This window comes from Rutidosis leptorrhynchoides, chromosome 5, assembly GCF_046630445.1.
Source record: "Rutidosis leptorrhynchoides isolate AG116_Rl617_1_P2 chromosome 5, CSIRO_AGI_Rlap_v1, whole genome shotgun sequence".
In the NCBI taxonomy this organism is placed as follows: domain Eukaryota; kingdom Viridiplantae; phylum Streptophyta; class Magnoliopsida; order Asterales; family Asteraceae; genus Rutidosis; species Rutidosis leptorrhynchoides.
In genome coordinates this window covers 340384823-340406394 of record NC_092337.1, presented here as the reverse complement: position 1 = coordinate 340406394, position 21572 = coordinate 340384823, and the positions used below count along the sequence as shown (strand labels likewise).

Genomic DNA, 21572 nt, shown 5'->3' with positions numbered 1-21572 from the left:
AAAAACGACAAGGATGTGGCTGTAAGAGACAGGTTATCTTTTGATGTTGCTGCTGGTCACGGTTTGAGGTCTGCTGCTGGACAAAATTCGGTAACGGCTGCTGTAACATTCGCTGGTTCCTGGTCGCGATTACCCTCGGGTAGGACTGATGATGAGCTCCGTAATCTGCAAAATCTGGTATCCAATTATTCCTTTGCTGCTTCTGGTCAGGTTTCGGTCTCATGGGCACTTTCAAATGGTGCCTTTTCGGTCAAGGATCTTTGCAATATTATTGAGAACCAAGTCGGGTCGGGTAATTCTAGTACTACGGAAACTTTACGTAACAACTTAGTCCCTAAGAAGCTTGAGGTTTTTGTTTGGAGGTCGGTTAAAAGACGCCTCCCGACATTGACCGAGCTTGACAAAAAGGGAATTGATTTGAATAGTATTAGATGCCCGTTGTGTGACGATGACATTGAATCGATTGAACATACGTTGGTGTTTTGTAAGCATGCTTTTGATCTTTGGAGTAAAGTGTATTCATGGTGGGGTCTCGGTCATGTTTCTAATCTTAGCATGTCCGAGATTCTTCGTGGCAACACTTTGGCTCCATCCTCGGGTTTGGATAAAAAGATTTTGCAAGCGGTAGAATGGGTTTGTGCTTATTTGATATGGAAGAATAGGAACAACAAAGTGTTTCGTGGGAAGTGTTGGAACGTCTCGGTGGCTTTCAATGAGATCCAAATTAAATCATTCGAGTGGATCTCGCTGCGTTTAAAAAAGAAGAAGATCGAGTGGTTGTCATGGTTAAACGATCCAAGCGTATACTTGAGGATCTCTTAATTGATTAGATTGTAATTGTAGTTGGTCTGTAACTGTAGTTTGGTTTGCTGCCTTTGCAACCACTGCTTTCGTGTCTCCTTTACAACCCTCCCGTTTTTTGGGTTGTCGTGTCTGTATCTAATTTATTTTAGTGATATAAAATTTCTGCTTTTCAAAAAAAAAAAAAAAATTTAATTTTAATAGTAATTTTTTTTTCCTTAAACATTTACTTTCAGTTTAATATATGTTATTGATTATTGATTGAATTCGTTATATATATTTATATATAAAAAATATGATAAGAAATATATATATATATATAAGAAATTATAATTTAAATTATATTAGCAATTTTTATTTTTTATTTATGGTATGAAGTTTTCACAATGTTACTTAGTAGTCCCGTATATTATATGCCGTACGCTCCTTCCCTTGTAAATGCTATTTATATACTTTCAACCCAAACTCCTGTTGCTCACACTTACAATCCACTTCTTTTAATATCAATCAAGCAAACAAATACAAAAACAAAAAACAAATGGGTCTTCTTCAATGCCACCGTCATTGGTCAAAAGATCACGAAATCTGGCCGGAATATCAACCGGAATCAAATTCACTTTCTTCACAACAAAGTTTAGCTTCAGTTTCTTCATTAACTACAAATCAGTCATCAATCACTGGTAACCACCAACTCATCACCACTTATAAAGCACACACATCATCCATATCATCCCTAACCCTCGCCGGAAAACACCTCATTTCCGGTTCCTCCGATAACCAAATCCGGGTCTGGCCTCGCGACCCGGTACAGTCAACAACAAAAAATTTAATAGCGTATGGAGAATCCGCTGTGAAATCAATGGTGGTTTCCGGTGACAAATTGTTCACCGGTCACCAAGATCATAAAATATGCGTGTGGAAGATCGATAACGATAACGATAATAAAACGATAAAATCGAGATACGTAGCAACGTTACCGACGTTAAATGATCGCGTAACAAAAATGTTGTCAGCAAAAAACTACGTTAAAATACGACGGCATAAGAGAAGCACGTGGGTGAATCACGTGGATGCCGTGTCAGCATTGGCGGTGTCACGTGACGGGAGTTTGATATACTCCGGTTCGTGGGATCGGACGTTTAAGGTTTGGCGGACATCTGATTTTAAGTGTCTGGAATCCGTCCAAAATGCACACGATGACGCGATAAACGCCATCGTGGTGGGCCCAGATGGGGTTGTATACACGGGTTCCGCGGATAAGAAAATAAAAGTATGGAAATTAAATGTAGAGAAAAAGCATGAATTAGTTGACACTTTAGAAAAACACAAATCAGCAGTGAATGCGTTGGCGTTGAGTCCGGACGGGTCGGTTTTGTATTCGGGCGCGTGTGACCGGTCCATAATTGTGTGGGAAAAAGGTGGGGCCCATATGGTTGTAGCGGGTGCATTAAGAGGGCATAGTATGGCGATTTTGTGTATTGGGGTTGTGGGTGATTTGGTGATAAGTGGGTCAGCGGATAAAACGGTTAGAATATGGAGATGGGGAATTGAAGGAAAAAAGTATAGTCGGGTTGGGTTGTTGGAAGGGCATAATGGGCCGGTTAAATGTTTGATGGCTGCAGTGGATAGTTGTACGGATGGTGGAAATGGTGGTACATCTTATGTTGTTTATAGTGGGAGTTTGGATTGTGATGTTAAAGTGTGGAGAGTTTGGGTACCCTTTCTTTGATCTTTAGTTGTTTTTGGGGAGTCTGTTTTATTTGGGATGTAAATGTAAATGATACTGAGTATGAAATGTTAAATTTGAGTAAAGAGAAATTCTACAACCACACTTTTTTTACACAAATAAATTCACTCGGTGACATGGCAATATGACTAGGACCACTTGCTAGTAACAACTCACTATTATTTCGGTACTTATTTATGATTATTATCTCCACTTTTAAATTGATTATATTTTCCAAAACAATTGATTATATTTTCCAGACTCTTTCTGACCCATGAACGTATTGAGGCCAAAGAAACTGTGTTTCCAAATTCACATCTGACATGAACTATAAAAAGTTAGAAAATTACAATTGATAATTCAATATTTAAAATTGTTACACATGTGAAAGAAACATATTGCTATATGTTGTTTGTGTAAGTAACTAAAGACTTCAATTTATCTTAAGAAGTAGTCTTTTCCTCCACAAATATGACAAATATGTCTAACTGAATCCACAATTTTATAAAGAAAAGTAACCAAGAGTCAAACACTTAAAAAACACAAAAGTGCTAAGAAATATCGAAAAGATACAGACCATCAATGAAAGATATTGCTAACGAAGCATTGCGTCAACGGCATCCCCTCACCTTGTGTGTTGGGACTGGGGGTTAGGTCATGGGTTCGAGTCTCGCTCTGCCCATCCTATTAATTAATCTGCCTGAAATATGGATATCCAGATTGACCCCAGGGGATTTTCCCCCAGATCCATTCAGGATTCAAACTCGGTCCGCCTGCCCCTCGGGATGGCTAAAGGATCGGGTTCCTGTAATGCGATTCGGGTTTCCTCCCGAACGCGCGTGTGTGTGCAAATGATGAGTGTCGTTGAAATAAATGATACGCTGATGCAATCTTGCCGTTCAAATGAAAAATCAATGGAAGATAAAATGCCTTAGTTGGTGGTATAGAGTAGCTAAACAAACAATCATAATCATGCCATAAACTGATAAAACACTGAAACTAAACTGCTACATCCAATTAGGACTTTTGGTTTCGAAGATGATTCATGTGGTGGGGAAAATGTGAATATGAGAAATAATCATATTGATAAATTTGACGAAGAAGATGTAGTACGGTTATGATAACGGAGTATATTTAATTAATTAGGAAATAACATTAACATAAAATGTAAAAGATAATTAATATACAAAGACTTTATAAGTCAATCGTCCCATTATATATTTAAGCTGCTTCTATTTCTTATCCAAATAAACGAAATAAACGAATTGAGTCGAAAAGCAAACTCTTTTCTACATCTTGTGAATTGAACAAAACCATGTTGCAACTACAACAAATAAGGCGATTCTTCACGCAAATTTCTTCACGCATATGGTGTAACATCCTCATACAGGGCCTAGCCATAAGTTGGTGATTTTGCCCTTAGGCCCCGTTAATTGTGCTTTTAATTAATTATCATGAGTATTTATTTTATAGCGGTGTTAGATTCACTTTGTGACCAGGGTTCCAGAACAGTTAAGTTTATTTGTTTTAGATCCTGTTTGGGCCGCCAAACGAGTGCGTTTGAGGCTAGATTACTGATAAATACCCGTGTATTGTGGGGTATTGTGTTTTAACTTAATAAAACACTTAAGACAGTGTTGGGAGGGTTCCATAACCCAATTTCATTTCACCAACACCCCGTACCTTCACCATCTCCTAACATCAAATTCTAGATTCCTAATCTGTATTCTAGAGCACAAATTATTTATATCATCTTGTTCCTTATGATTTACCGAGGCTTTTGATGTAAGAATTCAAGTGTTTTAAGCTTTAGTCATTGAGAAAATGAAGACTTTGTGTTAGTTTGTTAAAAGTGTAATGGGTCAAAATGGTTTGATTTAGGTGTTGTTTGTGTCAAAACCTTGTGGATTTATGTTTCTGAATGTTTAGTATACTTGATTTGGTTAGTTTTGGGGTAAGAAACGAGCTCTAGAGCAAGAATTGCTGAATTTTGTGTGAAACCCATAACTGTGTTCATCTTCATCTGCAGATGAACACGGTCGACCGAGTGTCTCTTGACACTCGACCGACAGTCTCGACCATTGAACGACTGTGTCTGCAAGTGACCATCGACCAGGTGACTAGATACTCGGCCGAGTGTGTGTTGACAGTCGGCCGACTGTCTCTGACAGTTGAACGAGGGTCTTTGGCAGTTGAAATTTTACTAAGTGTTGATGCCTAGTCGTTATGCTGTCCGTGTGTCTAATTTTGATTAGAACACTATAATAACTTGAATTGCCTTATGCTCAGGTGATAAGGAAAATGAAGCAGCTCAGTAATAGATTATCTGAGCTAGTTTTCGGTATTCAATGAGTAGGTTTATCTCCGGATAGAGTATTAAGTAGCTGGAACGCTACTTGTTCAGACTCTTTATTATCATGTTTACTTATTATAGCAATGTTCAGTATGATTTCCATGCGTATTTAGATATTACTATGCTAGTTAGGGTGATTGCATGACTGATTATCTGTAATCTTATGTGCACACTGTATGTTTAGACACCAACCGAGGCGGCAAGGTTGGGAACCCACCGAGGCGCCAAGGTATGGTTTGTGTTAGGTCGACCGTGGTAGCTTGGTCGGGTCATAGTGTTACTGTAGCCTGATCAGCTAAGTCGTGTGCTCGTACAAGCCGCCGATCCTCATATTGTCATTTGTGGCTGTTGTATGCTAGTTCAGGACGTTTTCATAATTGTGACCCTTTCATGTTCATTTTGCTTATGCTTGATATGTTATATAGTATCCATTCACTTAGCAGTTGTGCTAATTCCCCACACTTCCACCCATTGCAGATTAAGGTACTTCTGGTCAGACATGTGTTGTAGTTGGGTTAAAAGACATGTTTGACTGAGAGCTTAACTATGATGTTTTCTTACTTTGTTTTAAAACTGGTTGTGACCAGAGTTTTGTACTATTTTTATGTAACACCGTCTTTGTGTAGCGTTGTAATGTATGTTAACAATGTTATTTTATAAGTTGTGGTTTTGTAAACGTTAACTAGGACTATTTCGGTAATTATCTTTACTTCCGTTGTGGATAAAAAAAATCAGGGTGATACAAGTTGGTTTTAGAGCGTGGTTTAGTAGCAAGTACGTGCGTGTATGTGTTCCTAAACCCTGAGTTAAGTCAAACATGTTCGTGGGATGGGGCTAAGTGAATGTAGAATGTTGTGCATGTTAGTGTTTAGTAAGCTAATAGTTATCCACTAAGCTTTTGTGCGAGTGTTTTGTACCAAAGATGGCAGATAATAGAGATGAAAAAGTTTCAGACTCGATCCACCCCGGAACATACAGAGCTCCAAATGTGTAGGAAGAGGTAGAGGTTGACCAGACGGAATATTTGCATGAGCTTGAAAGTAAACTCAAGGAAGCTCAGGACGGGTTTTCTAAGCTTGAATTAGCAAGGCAGTCGGGTAATGAGGAAACATTTCCACGTTTTGCCACTGATCAGTCACACACTGTAATGACCCGGAATTTTTCGACCAAATTATACTTGTGAGATTAATATTTACATAAAGTAAACCATACCAACATGATAAGCAATCCAAATTGTTGAGACTTGTGTTTTTGAAAAGAGTTTTACACAACGTTTGACCGTCCAATATGACCGATGATATCACAAACTATATAACATACGATAATTATACGTTTGTGTATATATATGTATTTATATATATTTAACATGATTTAAGGATGGTTTAACATCTCATTGTGTACTAATGACAATGAGTTATAAGTATATTTTGAAACTACTCACTTAAGTTTTCAAAACGATAACTATACGTAACATTCTTTGATATATATACTTATAATCTATAATGCTTATACATGTATCATTTAGAGGTCAAGTACCTCGCAATGTAATCAACTATTGTGATTCGTTTATAATCAATATGGACGTCGTCCGGATGGTTAGGAAGCGATCCTTTCAGTTGGTATCAGAGCTGGTTTAATGCCGTTTATTAGCGGGTTAATGGTAGAGGGGGTTCTCACAGTGTTACCTGTGATGAAGCATTGGCTCTTACTCCTCGCGGTCCCTATTAGGGTTGGCTGTACTGCCGAGAGGCGGGCCGTAAAATCAGTGTCTGAGGTACGCTCAGTGGTCACCAGGCGGTTAGCTGGGAAGGCACTGAGTGGGATGCGTCCCCACTGTTGTTTCACACACCCTCCCACAAATGTACCAAAATCAGTCCCAATACCCAATGCAGAACCAAATTTCATAGTACTTTATGCCACCACAGTTTAACTACCAGTATCTTAGTCCAATGAGGATAAACCAATTTCAGCCACCCATGTACCAACAACCATATCTACAACAACAATTCCAACAAAAACCACAAAAAAAATTCACTTTTAAATAATTCATAGATTGTGGACTGTCTCCCTACTCAGGAAGTTCTGACCCAACCGTGACTCTCAATTAGTTACAAGAGGTTGAAAGGGCATTCGAGGCATGTTAGTGTGAGTCAGAATTGAAGGTGACTTATGTCAGCAGATTGTTGGAGGATAGAGAAATGGTGTGGTGAGATTCTTTGATAGCTAGTATTCCTCAAGAGCAAGTTAAAATGATCACATGGGAGCAGTTTCACTCTAAGGTATGTGAAAAGTACTGCACCAAATTCAACATGAACAGAATTAAGATGGAGTTCTTAGAAATGCGAATGACGCCACAAATGTCTATTGATGAGGTGATTGAGAAATATATGGCGAAGTTGAGGTTTGTGCAATAATGGGTGCCGGCCCAGTATTTTGTGAACATGATCTTTCCTGAGTACAGGACTTTTGTGAGGTCAACACCAACGTTATCTCAGGCTTTTGTGATGGAAAAGATGGTGGAAAGTGACGTAAGAGTGGTAAGGGGTATGAGTTTGGGGAACATAGTATCACAAGGTAGTAGCTACTAGTCAGTCAGGTTCGAAGTCTAAGAAATCGTTTGGGTTTAAACGAAAAGGTAAGGGTAATCAAGGAAGTTCTGGAAAAAGAGAGAATTGTGTAAAGGTTGAAAGTCTTCTCATAGTGGCCCGTGTTTTGAGGTAACGAGGAGATGTTTAAGATGTGGTATGGTGGTTCATGAGTCCCAGGGGTGTTCGTTAAGAGAGAATGTGTGTTGGAGTTTTCACCAGCCGAGTCACCGTACAACAAGTTGTTAGACGTCAAAGGGCGTAAGTTCCAGGGCTGGGGCAGGGTCAGGGGCGCGTTTGACATCTGTCAGGGGTTCCACAGCCTCAAGTGGACAGAAGAGAAAGAATCCGCTGACTGCATAGGGGCCTTTCGGATGACAATTGAGGCCGCTACTACTACCAATGACTCATAACCGGTATGTTTGATGTTATGCAAGGTGTATACGAAATAGTTATATTTTTACTACGAAATACTATTAAATACGATACAATTTTACACAAGTTATTTATTTATTTATAGAGTGGATATACCTAAACCTTGCTACAACACTATAGGCAGTGTACCTAATCGTACAGTAGTGTAGTTTTTAGTAAGTCCGGTTCGTCCACAGGGAGCTAGCCAAGTTTAACGCTATATTTTGAAACTATATATATATATATATATATATATATATATATATATATATATATATATATATATATATATAAGAAGTATTATTATTATTATAAAAAGGGGGTTTTTACCGTTTAGTGACCGGTTTGTCGATTTTATGTCTTAAGTCACAATTAAAACCTAATGTAAAATATTAAAAATAAATATAACTTAATTTAAAGCGTAAAGTAAATGACGATAAATAAAAGTACGATAATTAATGACGGTAAATAAAATTACGATGAGATATAAAATAAAGGAATTATGCTTATTTAAACTTCCGTAATCATGATGTTCGACGTGTTGATTTTAGTTTATTGCCATGGGTTAATTGTCCTTTGTCCTGGATTATTCGATATGTCCATACGGTTTTTGTCCATAACAGTCCATCAGTCATAAATATAAAGTGCGAGTGTCCTTGTCAAATTATCCTTATACCCGAAGTCAAATATTCCAACTAATTGGGGACTTAAACTGTAATAAGGTTTAATACATTGTTAATGATTACACCAGGTTATCGACTGCGTGCAATCCAAGGTTTTAATACTTTATTATCAATTACACCAATTACCCTTGAATGTAATTGTAACGACCCTGGATTTTCCAACGGTTATTTATTAATAATGTTTATTATTAATACGTGTGATTTAACGAATGTATGTTATTACATTTACATGTTGCCATGATTGCCCGTACTTGATTTTAATTGCCCGAAACGTCTTTGTGACACACGAAACTTACACGAATAATATTTTCAAGTATTATTTACATTCATGATTAAGTTTTATTAATCATTTTGATTAACTATGGTTATTAGTTAGTTACTTGGGCTTTAATTGGATTTATTTGTTAATTAATTGAACTTGGGCTTTTAAAATGTTATGAACTCATGATATTGGGCTTATAAGCCCACCCTACATTTTAATGGATTCATTAGCCCATTACTTCATGTAAGTATTATTTAGAACTAAACTACATGGTTAACTTTGCTTGGAATCTAGTCACACAATGTCCCCATGAACTTACACCTATTAACCATCTTTTTAGAGCCAAACACATGAAGATCTTGTGGACTTTCCTCTCCCCCCCATGTGTGGAAAAAACGTCGGCCTACATTGATCAATGGGAGGGTTCAAATTTTTTTTTTCTACTTGATTCACTAGTAACACTTCACTCTCACATACTCTTCATTTCATACTTCCATTTCTCTCACTTTTCTCTCATTTTTCTCTCCATTCTTGTAAGCAACTTGAACTTTTTCTCTTCTTCTTTTCTTTGTAAAACCAATCCATATCACTCTCATATCATCATCATTGTTTGTTTGTTACTTGTACTTGGTTGTTATTTAAGTTACTTGAACTTTGTTGTTGTTTACTTACTATTTTCTAAGAAGCAAACTTGTTAGTTTGATTCTTCATCTAACATGTTCTTACAAGGCATACAAGAACATAAAGTTTCTAGCTTATGTTCTTCATTTATTGTTTCAAAAGATTTAAGGTTCATGTGTTGTAAATCATACTTGTAATTCATGTTAGTAAACTTTAAAGTTTACTTTCTTAAAGATCAAACTTTGGTTTGAATCTTTAAAGTTTGCAACCCATGAACTTATTTACTTGTTTACTTAGTTTATTACTTCATATTATGCACTTTAAATTCATTTTTGTTGGTTAATATTGGTCAAATATTACTAGTTAACTTTGATCTCATTAATCTTGAACTAAAGTTAACTTTAAAAGTTCAAGAACATGTAAGTAAGCTTCTTTAATTATAACTTTATACACTTATGTTAGATCTAGACTTTTGAGTCTTGGATCTTCAAGATCAAACTAAGAACTACGTTCTACAACTCAAGATCTTGATTTCATATGTTTACTTTCAAGTTTGTAACTTATTATTAGTTTTAAAGTTCGTAAGTGTTAGATCTAAGACCTTGATGTAACTTTGGTTCATCAAACTTCATACAACTCTTAAGTGAGTTGTGCTACATGTCTTGGACTTGCACAAGTGTTATGATGGTGAAACCTTGGTTAAGATGATGCAAACACATCAAGAGTTGTACACTTGAAGCTATATGCATCAAGGATGAGAACCGTGATAAGCATCGAGCACCAAGACCACCGGAACCCACTATTTTTCTGTTTTCTGTCTTATGCCTACTGTTTTCTGGGTTCTGTAACAGACCAATACACCTGGGATACTGTAACCATGATTTTCAGATAAATCTTTTCGAGTAGATAATTTTTCATATAGGACTCGTCTTAATCCGAGTTACGGTTTAGGATTTATGGCCCTCCGATCGTCACTATGTCCTTTTAACGTTGTGCAGAAATTTCTGACCTACTCACACTTAGACTATCGCCACGGTCAAACGAAGACGAGTTTGCTTCTGTAAATTTTACCACACTTAAAGGACTCATATACGGAGCCATGGACACTGGTCTCACCTTATTTCAGTAAGGGTAGAGGCCTTGGTGACTGATCGAAGTCAGCTTTTGTTTTAAACTACTTTCATGAACGAAATTTACTTTACGCCTTTTGTTTGATGATGAATGATGATGATCCTTAAGACCTTATTTACATACTTTTAAAACTATTTGGATGATTTACTGACTTAGTACTATTTGACTTAGGTTGAGGACCCGTTTGGACAACCTTCATTACTTGCTTACTTTCAGAGTCATACTTTACCGCTACTTTATCATTGTGACTTATAGCATTCCCTTTTTACTTTAACTTATTTTGGGAACTGAGAATACATGCGGATTTTATGTTTTACATACTAGGCACGAGTACTTAAACTTATATATGTGTGGGTTATACAACGGCATAAACATTCCCTTTAGCTCGGTAACGTTTAGTCATTGGTTTTTGAACCGGTGAACGCGAATCTTAGATATGGATCCATAGGGTTTGACATCCCCACTCGGGCTAGTAGCGCTAGCATTTAACGAGTGTTTAATACTTCGTAAACATACGCACTTGCCAAGTGTACTTTCAGGGGGTATAAACGTTAAGTTAGTTACCAAGTGCCCACGGTTAACATATACTCTATCATACTGTTTTGAAACGCTCTTTGTAGCACTGAAATCTCGTGGCCTACCTTACATACTATTATACTTAAACTATAGCTCACCAACCTTTGTGTTGACGTTTTTAAGCATGTTTTTCTCAGGTGCTTAAGGTTATTTTCTTCCGCTGTCGTGCTAGACTTGCCGTAGACACCCGCTGCTCTAGTGTTATCACCGCATGAACTGTTTATCTTGCATTCAAACTTAATTACATTTGAAACTATGTTTTGTAACGACCTAAGGGTCACATACATTTATTCATGCTTGCTATTCGTAGAAACATACTGTTGGTGTAAAACAATTGACGTCGGTTATGACGTCATCTTTTTATCGTGAATGCAACTTCTTTTATTACAGCATATAGTACTTAACCTTGTAATGATCCTGTTGTTGATGATTCGTAAACGATAGTTTTGTACGGGGCATCACATTTGGTATCAGAGCATTGGTTGTAGCGAATTAGGATGCATTAGTGAGTCTAAGACCGACCCGAGTAGGATTCACTAATAGGACTAATCTACAACTTGCTAGTTTACTTGTTTCCGCTGAACTTACTGCATGCTGCTGCTTACTTTTACTGCTATATGCCGTATGATATTACATGATTTCACTACTGTATGATATTACTTGCTTTCGATTGCATGCTACTTCTGTACGATTCGTTATTATTGCCATGCTACTTATTGTTATACATGATTTAAACTGTTGGCCTAATACGTGCTTGCTTTATGACTTACTGACATGGAAAATTTATTTTTCCTTGTTCAGATGTCGGATGTTCCACCTGCTATTGTTTTGGGCAGTTTAGACTCGTCAGCCACCCCACCTGCTGTTGCAGCCAACACACCGATCCCGATACGCACGAGTGACCCCGGCGCTTCGTCTTCCGGAGCTAGTAGTAGTGCGCCGGCACCAGTGGCTACTATTGACGGACACGTGGACCCTACGGAGATTCCAGCTCCATCTGCTCCCGGACCCTCGGAGCCACAGGCCCGCATCGGTGGTGTTGTGATTCCCGTGAAGTTCAGGGAAGGGCCATTCCGTAACCATATGCGCATGCCGTGCCGACGCGCTCCAAATGGACGTTTAGTGCCGATTCCTCCAGGCAGATACAGACAGATGATAGCCGCCCACGGATGGCCAGTTCAGCCACCCGTACAGCCACCACATGATTCAGATGACTCATCATCTGCCGATTCTTCATTAGATGACTCTTCCTCAGACGACTCCAGTGATGATGAGGACCCTGCTGATGTACCTATACAGGCACCCTCCACCCCGCCGAAGAAGCGGTACCGTTTTGATGGCACCGTCATTCCGCTTGTGCCGTACCCTGCCGACCCACAAGTTCGTAAGACACCCCGTTACGTACTGACTATTTCTGGAGCCGGAACGTCTGCGCCCCGTTTCGTGCGGTCCGCACCACCCGCACCACCCACACTACCCGCACCACCTGCACCGCCTGCCCCACCATCTCCCTCTAACGAGGAACTGAGGAGGGAGGTGGGAATCCTCCGAACTCGGATTACTGAGCTCGAGGAGCAGTTGGCTCAGGTTTTAGACATCCTACACCCACCTTCACCGTAGGACCTTTTGTATTAGATTTCATGATGTAATCTAGTTGTAGTTTCATATTTCACTTATGTATTGTACGAATCTATCATGATGTATGAAACTTATTATTAATGAATGGAAACTTTGTGACGTTACTTTTTGCACAAGTGTTCTATTTACTTTACTGTATGGTGTTTTGCGGTACTTGTATCAACTTGCGTTACTTAATTAACATGTGTTGTGCTGTTTGCATGTTGGTTGTTATATACTATATTATTATATATTGAATGATGGATTTTGACTTGAGCCAAAATGTTTGTACAGAACACCATGGCTAATGGTCGATCCACACCTACTGCTGCTCAAATTGAAGAGATGATCCAAGAACGTGTAGCCGCAGCCATTGCGGAAATGCAACCCCAAGCTCCACCGCCACCGCCACCACCACCGGTTATTCAACCCGTTCGAAATGGGTGTACTTACAAGGAATTCCAGAGCTGTAAACCACATAACTTCAGCGGCACTGAGGGACGGGTTGGTCTCACCAGATGGTTCGAGAAACTTGAATCAGTATTCCGAGTTAGCAACTGTTCGGAGGACAGCAAAACCAAATTTGCTTCTTGCACGCTATCTGACAGCGCGCTCACGTGGTGGAACACAATGGCACAGGCACAAGGCATTGATGAGGCGTATGCTACGCCATGGGAAGAATTTAAATGTGCCATGATTGAGGAGTATTGTCTGAGAACCGAAATCCAAAAGATGGAAATGGAATTCATGCAGTTAAAGGCCGTTGGGAACGACTTTGATGGTTACAACAGGAGATTTTTGGAACTAGCCCTGATGTGTCGGACAATGGTCACCCCAGAATTCAAGCGAATGGAGAGATACTTCTGGGGACTCCCTAAGAGCATTAAGGGAAACGTCACCGCATCCAAACCACCAAATGTTCCCGAGGCGATGCGCATGGCGCACACTTTAATGAATCAAATAACCATCGATGAACCGGAGAAAACTAAGTCTGAAGCGGGTACTAGCGAGAAGCGCAAATGGGATAACCACAACAACAACAACAACAGGGGAAGAAACTATGAACAGAACCCGGCGAAATGACATGAGGGTTTCAGAGGAAACAACAACGGTGGAAACCCCAACCCCAACAACAACACCAACTCCAGCCCGAACTATAAGGGAACCCTACCTCAATGCAAGAGGTGTTACAAACACCACACTGGGTATTGCAATGTTGTCTGCGAGAGGTGCCAACGGTCTGGGCATGTTGGAAAAGACTGCAAAGTCACCACTTTGAATGGGAAGCCGAACCCCACAGGGCCAAGGAAGTGTTACAAATGCGGGCAGACAGGCCATTTCAGAAATACGTGTCCAAATAAGAGAAAAGATGGCGGACCACCGCGCGCTAGAGCTTTCAATGTTAATGCAAGGGACGCACGCAAAAACCCCGACTTGGTGACAGGTATATTCAAAATCAACAATCTTTTAGCTTCTGTCTTGTTTGATACTAGTGCGGATAGAAGTTATGTATGTAGACATTTTTGCGATAAGATTAATTGGTCATTAGTCCCGTTAAAAGAGAGTATGCTTGTCGAGGTCGCCAAAGGAAAACTTGAGAAAGTTGACCATATTAGTCGAGGAGCTATTATTAACATAGCTGGTGCAGATTTCGAAATTGATTTGATACCCATCAAATTGGGAAGTTTTGACATGATCGTCGGTATGGATTGGTTGAGTAAGATAAGGGCTGATATTATCTGTGGAGATAAAGCACTTCGTATACCACAAGGAGATGGTGAGCCACTGGTTATCTATGGAGAGAGATGTACCTCGAAGTTGAACCTCATTAGTTGCGTGATAGCGCAAAAGATTATGAAGAAGGGACGTCTTGCTGTCCTAGCGCATGTGAAAACAGTAGAAACTGAGGTGAAGAGCGTGAACGACGTTCGAATTGTGAACGAATTTTCCGATGTCTTCCCTGAAGAATTGCCTGGATTACCGCCGCCGAGAGCAGTAGAGTTTCAGATCGACTTAGTGCCAGGAGCTGCACCTGTAGCTCGCGCACCTTATAGACTCGCACCATCCAAGATGAAAGAATTACAGAGTCAACTACAAGAACTACTTGACTGTGGATTTATCCAACCAAGTTTCTCGCCTTGGGGCGCACATGTGTTGTTTGTAAAGAAGAAGGATGGATCCTTCTATATGTGTATCGACTACCGTGAACTCAACAAATTGACAATCAAGAATCGGTATCCTCTTCCACGAATTGATGATCTTTTTGATCAACTACAAGGATCGAGCGTTTACTCAAAGATCGATTTACTATCCGATTATCACCAGTTGAGGGTGAAGGAAAGTGATGTGATGAAGACTACATTCAGAACCCGTTATGGTCATTATGAGTTTCTCGTGATGTCATTCGGGTTGACAAATGCACCTGCCATGTTCATGGACCTCATGAATCGTGTCTGCAAGCCATACTTGGATAAGTTCGTTATTGTCTTCATAGATGATATCCTCATCTACTCTAAGAGCGAAGAAGAGCATGAGCAACACCTCCGATTAGTACTTGAACTCCTGAGACAAGAGCAACTTTACGCCAAATTCTCCAAGTGTGAATTTTGGTTGAAAGAAGTCCAGTTTCTGGGTCATGTTGTGAGCGACCAGGGTATCAAAGTTGACCCCGCCAAGATTGAAGCTATCAGCAAGTGGGAGACCTCCACTACTCCGACTCATATTCGCCAATTCCTAGGTCTCGCCGGTTACTACCGAAGGTTCATTGAAGGATTTTCTCTGATTGCGCGTCCCTTGACCGCGCTGACTCACAAGGGCAAGAAGTTCATTTGGGAACCCGCACACGAATCAGCATTCCAAACTTTGAAGAAGAAGTTAACCACCGCACCTATCCTATCACTTCCTGAGGGCAGTGACGACTTTGTTGTTTATTGTGATGCATCGAAGAGTGGTTTTGGTTGTGTACTGATGCAACGATCAAAAGTTATTGCCTATGCCTCCCGCCAATTGAAGATTCACGAGCGGAACTACACTACTCACGATCTTGAACTTGGAGCCGTTGTCTTTGCGCTCAAATTGTGGAGACACTATTTGTATGGAACTAAGAGCACTATCTTCACCGATCACAAAAGCCTCCAACACATCTTTGATCAGAAGCAACTGAATATGAGACAGCATCGATGGATCGAGACGCTCAAAGACTACGATTGTGAACTCCGTTATCATCCTGGCAAGGCCAATGTTGTAGCTGACGCATTGAGCCGAAAGGAGAGGACGGCACCTCTTCGTGTTAGGGCTCTGAACATCACCATCCATTCGAACCTCAATAGCCAGATCAGAGTAGCCCAAGATGAGGCTCTCAAGAAGGAGAATATAACTCATGAACATTTGAACATACTTGTCTCTCGATTCTAGGTTAGGGAGTCTGAACTCCGATGTTATGCCGGAAGAATTTGGGTACCTCTTTATGGAGATCTACGGAACCTTATACTTGATGAAGCACACAAATCGAGATATTCGATTCATCCTGGAGCGGGCAAAATGTACCACGACCTTAAGGAACAGTATTGGCGGCTGAATCTTAAGAAAGACGTTGCAACTTATGTTGGGAAGTGTTTGACTTGCTCGAAGGTTAAAAGTCGAGCATCAGAGACCTTCTGGGTTACTTCAACAGCCGGAAATCCCACAATGGAAGTGGGAAAGGATCACAATGGATTTCATCACCAAGCTACCAAAGACGGTGGGCGGATACGATACTATTTGGGTTATTGTTGACCTCCTTACCAAATCTGCACACTTCCTAGCGATGAAGGAAACGGATACAATGGAGAGACTTGCTCAATTATACATCAAAGAGGTTGTATCTCGTCATGGTGTACCTTTATCGATCATCTCAGATCGCGACCCCCGTTTTGCTTCTAGATTTTGGCGTTCCTTGCAAGAAGCCATGGGAACTCGTCTTGACATGAGTACTGCTTATCACCCTCAGACTGACGGGCAAAGTGAACGAACGATTCAGACATTGGAAGACATGTTGCGCGCATGTGTCATTGATTTCGGAAAGGCCTGGGAAAGGCATTTGCTACTCGCCGAATTCTCGTACAACAACAGTTATCACTCGAGCATTAATTCCAGGGTAATGTAACGACCCTGGATTTTCCAACGTTTATTTATTAATAATGTTTATTATTAATACGTGTGATTTAACGAATGTATGTTATTACATTTACATGTTGCCATGATTGACCGTACTTGATTTTAATTGCCCGAAACGTCTTTGTGACACACGAAACTTACACGAATAATATTTTCAAGTATTATTTACATTCATGATTAAGTTTTATTAATCATTTTGATTAACTATGGTTATTAGTTAGTTACTTGGGCTTTAATTGGATTTATTTGTTAATTAATTGAACTTGGGCTTTTATTAATGTTATGAACTCATGATATTGGGCTTATAAGCCCACCCTACACTTTAATGGATTCATTAGCCCATTACTTCATGTAAGTATTATTTAGAACTAAACTAGATAGTTAACTTTGCTTGGAATCTAGTCACACCATGTCCCCATGAACTTACACCTATTAACCATCTTTTTGGAGCCAAACACATGAAGATCTTGTGGACTTTCCTCTCCCCCCCCATGTGTGGAAAAACCGTCGGCCTACATTGATCAATGGGAGGGTTCAATTTTTTTTTTTTTACTACTTGATTCACTAGTAACACTTCACTCTCACATACTCTTCATTTCATACTTCCATTTCTCTCACTTTTCTCTCATTTTTCTCTCCATTCTTGTAAGCAACTTGAACTTTTTCTCTTCTTCTTTTCTTTGTAAAACCAATCCATATCACTCTCATATCATCATCGTTGTTTGTTTGTTACTTGTACTTGGTTATTATTTAAGTTACTTGAACTTTGTTGTTGTTTACTTACTATTTTCTAAGAAGCAAACTTGTTAGTTTGATTCTTCATCTAACTTGTTCTTACAAGGCATACAAGAACATAAAGTTTCTAGCTTATGTTCTTCATTTATTGTTTCAAAAGATTTAAGGTTCATGTGTTGTAAATCATACTTGTAATTCATGTTAGTAAACTTTAAAGTTTACTTTCTTAAAGATCAAACTTTGATTTGAATCTTTAAAGTATGCAACCCATGAACTTATTTACTTGTTTACTTAGTTTATTACTTCATATTATGCACTTTAAATTCATTTTTTGTTGGTTAATATTGGTCAAATGTTACTAGTTAACTTTGATCTCATTAATCTTGAACTAAAGTTAACTTTAAAAGTTCAAGAACATGTAAGTAAGCTTCTTTAATTATAACTTTATACACTTATGTTAGATCTAGACTTTTGAGTCTTGGATCTTCAAGATCAAACTAAGAACTATGTTCTACAACTCAAGATCTTGATTTCATAAGTTTACTTTTAAGTTTGTAACTTATTATTAGTTTTAAAGTTCATGTAAGTGTTAGATCTAAGACCTTGATGTAACTTTGGTTCATCAAACTTCATACAACTCTTAAGTGAGTTGTGCTACATGTCTTGGGCTTGCACAAGTGTTATGATGGTGAAACCTTGGTTAAGATGATGCAAACACATCAAGAGTTTTACACTTGAAGCTATATGCATCAAGGATGAGAACCGTGATAAGCATCAAGCACCAAGACCACCGGAACCCCCTATTTTTCTGTTTTCTGTCTTCTGCCTACTGTTTTCTGGGTTCTGTAACTTACTAGTACACCTGGGCTATTGTAACCTTGATTTTCAGATAGATCTTTTCGAGTAGATAATTTTTCATATAGGACTCGTCTTAATCCGAGTTACGGTTTAGGATTTATGGCCCTCCGATCGTCACTATGTCCTTTTAACGTTGTGCAGAAATTTCTGACCTACTCGCACTTATACCGTCGCCACGGTCAAACGAAGACGATTTTGCTTCTGTAAATTTTACCACACTTAAAGGACTCATATACGGAGCCATGGCCACTCGTCTCACCTTATTTCAGTAAGGGTAGAGGCCATGGTGACTGATCGAAATCAGATTTTGTTTTAAACTACTTTCATGAACGAAATTTACTTTACGCCTTTTGTTTGATGATGAATGATGATGACCCTTAAGACCTTATTTACATACTTTTAAAACTATTCAGACGATTTACTGACTTAGCACTATTTGACTTAGGTTGAGGACCCGTTTGGACAACCTTCATTACTTGTTTACTTTCCGAGTCATACTTTATCGCTACTTTATCATTGTGAGTTATAGCATTCCCTTTTTACTTTAACTTATTTTGGGAAGTAAGAATACATGCGGATTTTATGTTTTGCATACTAGGCACAAGTACTTAAACTTATATATGTGTGGGTTATACAACGGCATAAACATTCCCTTTAGTTCGGTAATGTTTAGTCATTGGTTTTTGAACCGGTGAACGCGAATCTTAGATATGGATCCATAGGGTTTGACATCCCCACTCGGGCTAGTAGCGCTAGCATTTAACGAGTGTTTAATACTTCGTAAACATACGCACTTGCCAAGTGTACTTTCAGGGGGTATAAACGTTAAGTTAGTTACCAAGTGCCCACGGTTAACATATACTCTATCATACTGTTTTGAAACGCTCTTTGTAGCAGTGAAATCTCGTGGCCTACCTTACATACTGTTATACTTAAACTATAGCTCACCAACCTTTGTATTGACGTTTTTAAGCATGTTTTTCTCAGGTGCTTAAGGTTATTTGCTTCCGCTGTCGTGCTAGTCTTGCCGTAGACACCCGCTGCTCTAGTGTTATCACCGAATGAACTGTTTATCTTGCATTCAAACTAAATTACATATGAAACTATGTTTTGTAACGACCTAAGGGTCACATACATTTATTCATGCTTGCTATTCGTAGAACTATCATTCATTTAAACAAATATAAAGCCCATTAATAGCCCATAGTCCAATTTCCACAAGTGTCGGTCTTTTGTCCAAACTCCAATTATAGTACAAAGCCCAATTACCCCGTCTTTAATATTTAGCCCAACATCACGATTACTTCGATTTAAATAAGTATAATAAAAACTTAGCTACAAGACATTAATTTAAAAAGGTTGAACATAACTTACAATGAGTATTAATCGCGTAGTGTTACACGGACAGAATTTCGACTTACAAACTTACAACATTCGCTACCATAACCTTATTATTATTAATCTTAAATTAAAATTAAAATTATAAAATAAATATAAATATATATCAGAGAGTGAGAGAGATTGAATTATATTGTGTCCATCATTCGTCCGAAAAACGCTTCAATTTATAGATGTGGCCACACTGTTACAGCCATGCGATCGCATGGAAATTGCTCTTCCAGGCCATGCGATCGCATGGCCAGCTGGATCAGACCACATTCACTTGTTTGCTAGTTTTCCGACGGTTTTTAATATATAATATAATATATATAATTTTAAGAATTATTTATATATTATATTATATTCATGTGCATAGTTGACTTGTCATTTTAGCTCCGTTGCGTCACGCGTTGATAGTTGGTTCATGTCCCGATTCCGAATTTTTGAACGTCCTTTTGTACGATTTAATATCTTGTACTTTGCGTTTCGCGGGTCGTACTCTTGTAACTTTTAGACGTTTCTTATCAATAAATTGAACCACTTGAATTGTATTTTGCACATTTTAGCTTTTTGGTCATTTGCGTCTTCAAATCGTCGAATCTGTCTTTTGTCTTCACCTTTTATTATTTAAACGAATATCACTTGTAAATAGAACAATTGCAACTAAAACCTTGTCTTATTTGAAGGATAATGCTATGAAATATATGTTCGTTTTTAGCATTATCAAATATTCCCACACTTGAGCGTTGCTTGTCCTCAAGCAATATAGAACTTGAATATAACTTTACTAGAATCATTTCTTTATTCTTCACACTTTGTACATCAGTGATTTTAATACGGCGGTATGAACAATGATAGTAACGTTGTGGTTTACAGTCCCACATGACTATAAAAATTTAGATCCTTTAAGGAAATTGGATCTTTATGAAAACATTTGATCTTTTTGAAAATTCAATCTAGCTTTTACCCTAGATAAGTTTTCCGGAATAACCCTTCACCGGTGTTTGCAAATTGTTTTTGTGGGTTTCATATTTGAAAATTTTAGCTCAAAACTTATGATTTTGTGTCACCCACTTGCTAACCTTGTATTGGGAAAGCAACACGTCCAGTTTACTTGCTCCGTATATTACCTTTCGGTAAACTACCGTCCGGTTGTAAAGGAAAGCGTTGAACAAGCAACTGTTAAGGCAATGTCCCGTGATATGCTTTTGATTATGGTCTATATCATGTCGGATGCAATTACTATCCTTTGTAGGAGCAATAGTAAAGATCACCCTATAGTTTTTCGGTCTGGCACAAGGTCCTGTCTTCGACCATGCTATGCAACCACCGTTCTTACGGTTGACACCCGATTTGGTTCAGGTGACCTAATGAATTACGGTGAATTCTTAGAATTTTACGTTTAATGGTAATGAACGTATTGAAAATAGGGTTTTCAGAAAACAAATCGGTTTGTAATTTGATCAAAATATTTTCTCGTTCAAGCTCAAGTTTAGATATCATCGAATTTCATGAGTTTGAATTCTCAATCTTTAAGGTCAATCTCAAGGATTGAGTAATATCAGTCTAAAAAGCTGATTTTTTTATCTTTTAAGGCGATTATCCTTTCTGGGGATCTGATTCATTAGTTTTATAAGCTAATTTGCACGGTGTCCCCATTGTACGAGACAGATCC

At 38.6% G+C, this 21572-nt stretch overlaps 1 protein-coding gene across 1 annotated transcript; it reads left to right on the top strand.

Moving 5' to 3' along the window:
* Nucleotides 1–1287: 1287 nt before the first annotated feature.
* On the top strand, nt 1288–2794 carry LOC139847944 (protein JINGUBANG-like). Its single transcript, XM_071837680.1, has one exon. The coding sequence runs from the start codon at nt 1340–1342 to the stop codon at nt 2528–2530; it is 1191 nt and encodes a 396-aa protein (XP_071693781.1). The 5' UTR covers nt 1288–1339; the 3' UTR covers nt 2531–2794.
* Nucleotides 2795–21572: the final 18778 nt, after the last annotated feature.

Excerpts from the sequence above, each read along its gene's own strand:
- LOC139847944 (XM_071837680.1), top strand. The coding sequence starts at position 1,340 with ATGGGTCTTCTTCAATGCCACCGTCATTGGTCAAAAGATCACGAAATC.